The 2,563-nt window shown below is 44.4% G+C and overlaps 1 protein-coding gene across 1 annotated transcript; it reads right to left on the reverse strand.

Annotated features, from left to right (window-relative positions):
• Nucleotides 1-859: 859 nt before the first annotated feature.
• Nucleotides 860-1,879, reverse strand: LOC143817848 (olfactory receptor 56B34-like). Its single transcript, XM_077299312.1, has one exon. It carries the CDS (start codon nucleotides 1,877-1,879, stop codon nucleotides 860-862), a length of 1,020 nt encoding a protein of 339 aa, XP_077155427.1.
• Nucleotides 1,880-2,563: the final 684 nt, after the last annotated feature.

Below are 2,563 nucleotides of genomic sequence, written 5' to 3' on the forward strand. Positions count from 1 at the left end.
CTGTGACCTTTGTGCCCAGAAGAGGCTGGTTTTGAATCCTTTGGAGTTTTATGACAGCAATAAAACTGCACCTGTTTAGACAAAATCGCATTGCCTGTGTGAACACTGCCTAATGCCTACCTGAAAGCGTGAACCCCTATATGTCATATGTATTGTTTTGGTATCTTCTGGTTATAGTGACACATTTGTCACTGGTTTATTGTATGTTGTGGGGGTACCTTGTTGTGTTTTTCCTTTTATGGTCTATTGAGAATTATTGGTGAGGTTATTGGTGTAATGCACATTGTTGGTGGGTTGCATTATTTTTTAGTGGGATTTGTCTTGGGTTCAGAATCCAATCATGTCTGGTTAGATCAGCAATGTTTGGTATTCACGTGATATCCAATAGCCGCCGTGACACCAGCATTCCATAAATTTAGTCTTGGTGTTACTACAGGAGACAACACAAGGAAATATGGCTATTACGCTCAGCTCATTGTCTGAAAGTACCTGAAAAGAGGAAATATTGTGCTTGGAGTTGGTCCAAATCTGTTCACAGGACTCGGTCCAGTGGCCTCCTCCGTCTCTGCTCATGGGACGGGAGCCCTGATAACCTCCTATCTCCTGGCATCCTTGGCTCTTCTTTTGATGAGCTGGCCTGGCACAGTGTCAGGGATTCCTGACCAGGTCGGTGGACTGGGTTCTGTCAATCGATTCACACTAGCTCTATTTGTGATCTGTTGACATGGTGCACTGCCGGGTATTGGCCTTTGGTGATGTGGTGCTGCTCCTGTTGGGTTGTGAAGTCCAGGGTTGAGAGAACTTAGCCTAGTAGTGGGAGTGCTGTTGGGCTACTGGTTCATGCTATACTTCATATATGTTAGTTACATGTATGTGCATTGATGGACCCAGTCATTACATTGGTTTGTGAACAGCCCTTGGGAGCTGATCCCGACTCCTTACACCTCCAGTGTTTCATGAAAGCTTCCTTAATCTCTTTCACCCTCAGTCCGTAGATGAATGGATTCAGTAAAGTAGGGAGAAGGAAGAAAATAGTGCTGGACGCATTCTGTACATCATATGACGAGCTCTCAGAAAGATTCAAGATGACAGACAGTAACCCTAAGGTATACATGAAGGTCACCACCAACAGGTGAGTGCTACAGGTGTGCAGGGCCTTATGGCGAGCCGTTCCCACTGCAATCTTCATAACTGTGTGAAGAACCTTCAGGTAGGAAAGTAAGATGAAGCCGATGTCACATAAGCTGATGGCAGTTCTTATCACTAGTGCTACAAGCTTCCGTTTGGTGATGTCTCCACACCCCAGGTTGAAAAGCATGGTGGCCTCACAGTGGAAGTGGTAGATGACATTGGACCTGCAGTATTGGAGTGTGGCCACCAGACTAAGAAGAGGGACGACCACCGAGCACATACGTAACAAGGCGTTGACCATAAAGTGGATTTGTAACTGGGTGGTGATAATTTGCCAGTACTGTAATGGTTGGCTGATGGCCAGATACCGGTCCACAGCCATTAAGAGTAATATTACTGTCTCAAAGACTAAACTTGTATAGACTGTGAATATTTGCATCAAGCATCCAGGAAGGGAGATCTGGTCGAGTCCCACCAGTGCCAAGATCATCTTGGGTGTGATGGCCGTGGTGTAGATGACATTGACAGCAAGCAGAGACGAGATGAGGATGTACATGGGAGAGTGCAGGCTTTTCTCCAGCACAATGATGGTCATTACTGCAGAATTAGCCGATATCATGACTGTGTATATGGCGGAAAATGGCACAATGAGGAGGGGCCTGTATCTTGTGACCCCTGGAAATCCAAACAGGATGAAATCTGTGTGGGAGGAGGATGAAGACGACTTGTTCAGAGTTGATGGTTCCATTTTGCTTTCTGTAATGAAATTACAAATTCATTCAGAATAATTCGAAAAGTCTAGGCGTATAGTTGAAGACCACCTTAACCACCACCTTGAAGATATGGGTAGCCTCCACCCACCATCCCTGCTGAGGACAGTTTTTTCGATCTTACTCCCCTAGAATATTGTATTATGCACCTGCCAGTCATTATTTATATATTTCATAGCAAAAGAGTGTTCCTTAATGGCCATTTAGTGATCGAATCAGATGAGAAGAGGTGAACAGGCAGTCACTAGAGATGAGTCAATTTGTTTGAGGTAAATTAAATTTGGTCTCAAATTTTGTAAGAAAAATATGATTCTCCAAAATCTATTTTTTTTTAGTTTGCTTTGTGCAAATTAAGTCAAATAGGGGTCCAGTTGGCCATGAATTATTTTTTTAAATATTGATAAACACCTTGCCTGTCACCAGTCTTTCCATCGTAATTTACCATCCTAGTAGATTACAGGAGAGTGAACACAAACTTGCACTTAGACAGAACACTAGGGACGGACTGCTACTAGGAACCCAAGTTCCGGCTTGGTGTGGAGGGTGGAGCAACCTAATAAATCCCCTGCTGGCGAGGATAGGCCACAGAAGTTAAACTCTGCAGGACACACAGGGTTAAATTCATGTAGAGACAGGCTGCGCCTCCCTATAGCCAGGTGGAG

The sequence above is a fragment of the Ranitomeya variabilis genome, chromosome 3 (genome assembly GCF_051348905.1).
Source record: "Ranitomeya variabilis isolate aRanVar5 chromosome 3, aRanVar5.hap1, whole genome shotgun sequence".
NCBI lineage: Eukaryota > Metazoa > Chordata > Amphibia > Anura > Dendrobatidae > Ranitomeya > Ranitomeya variabilis.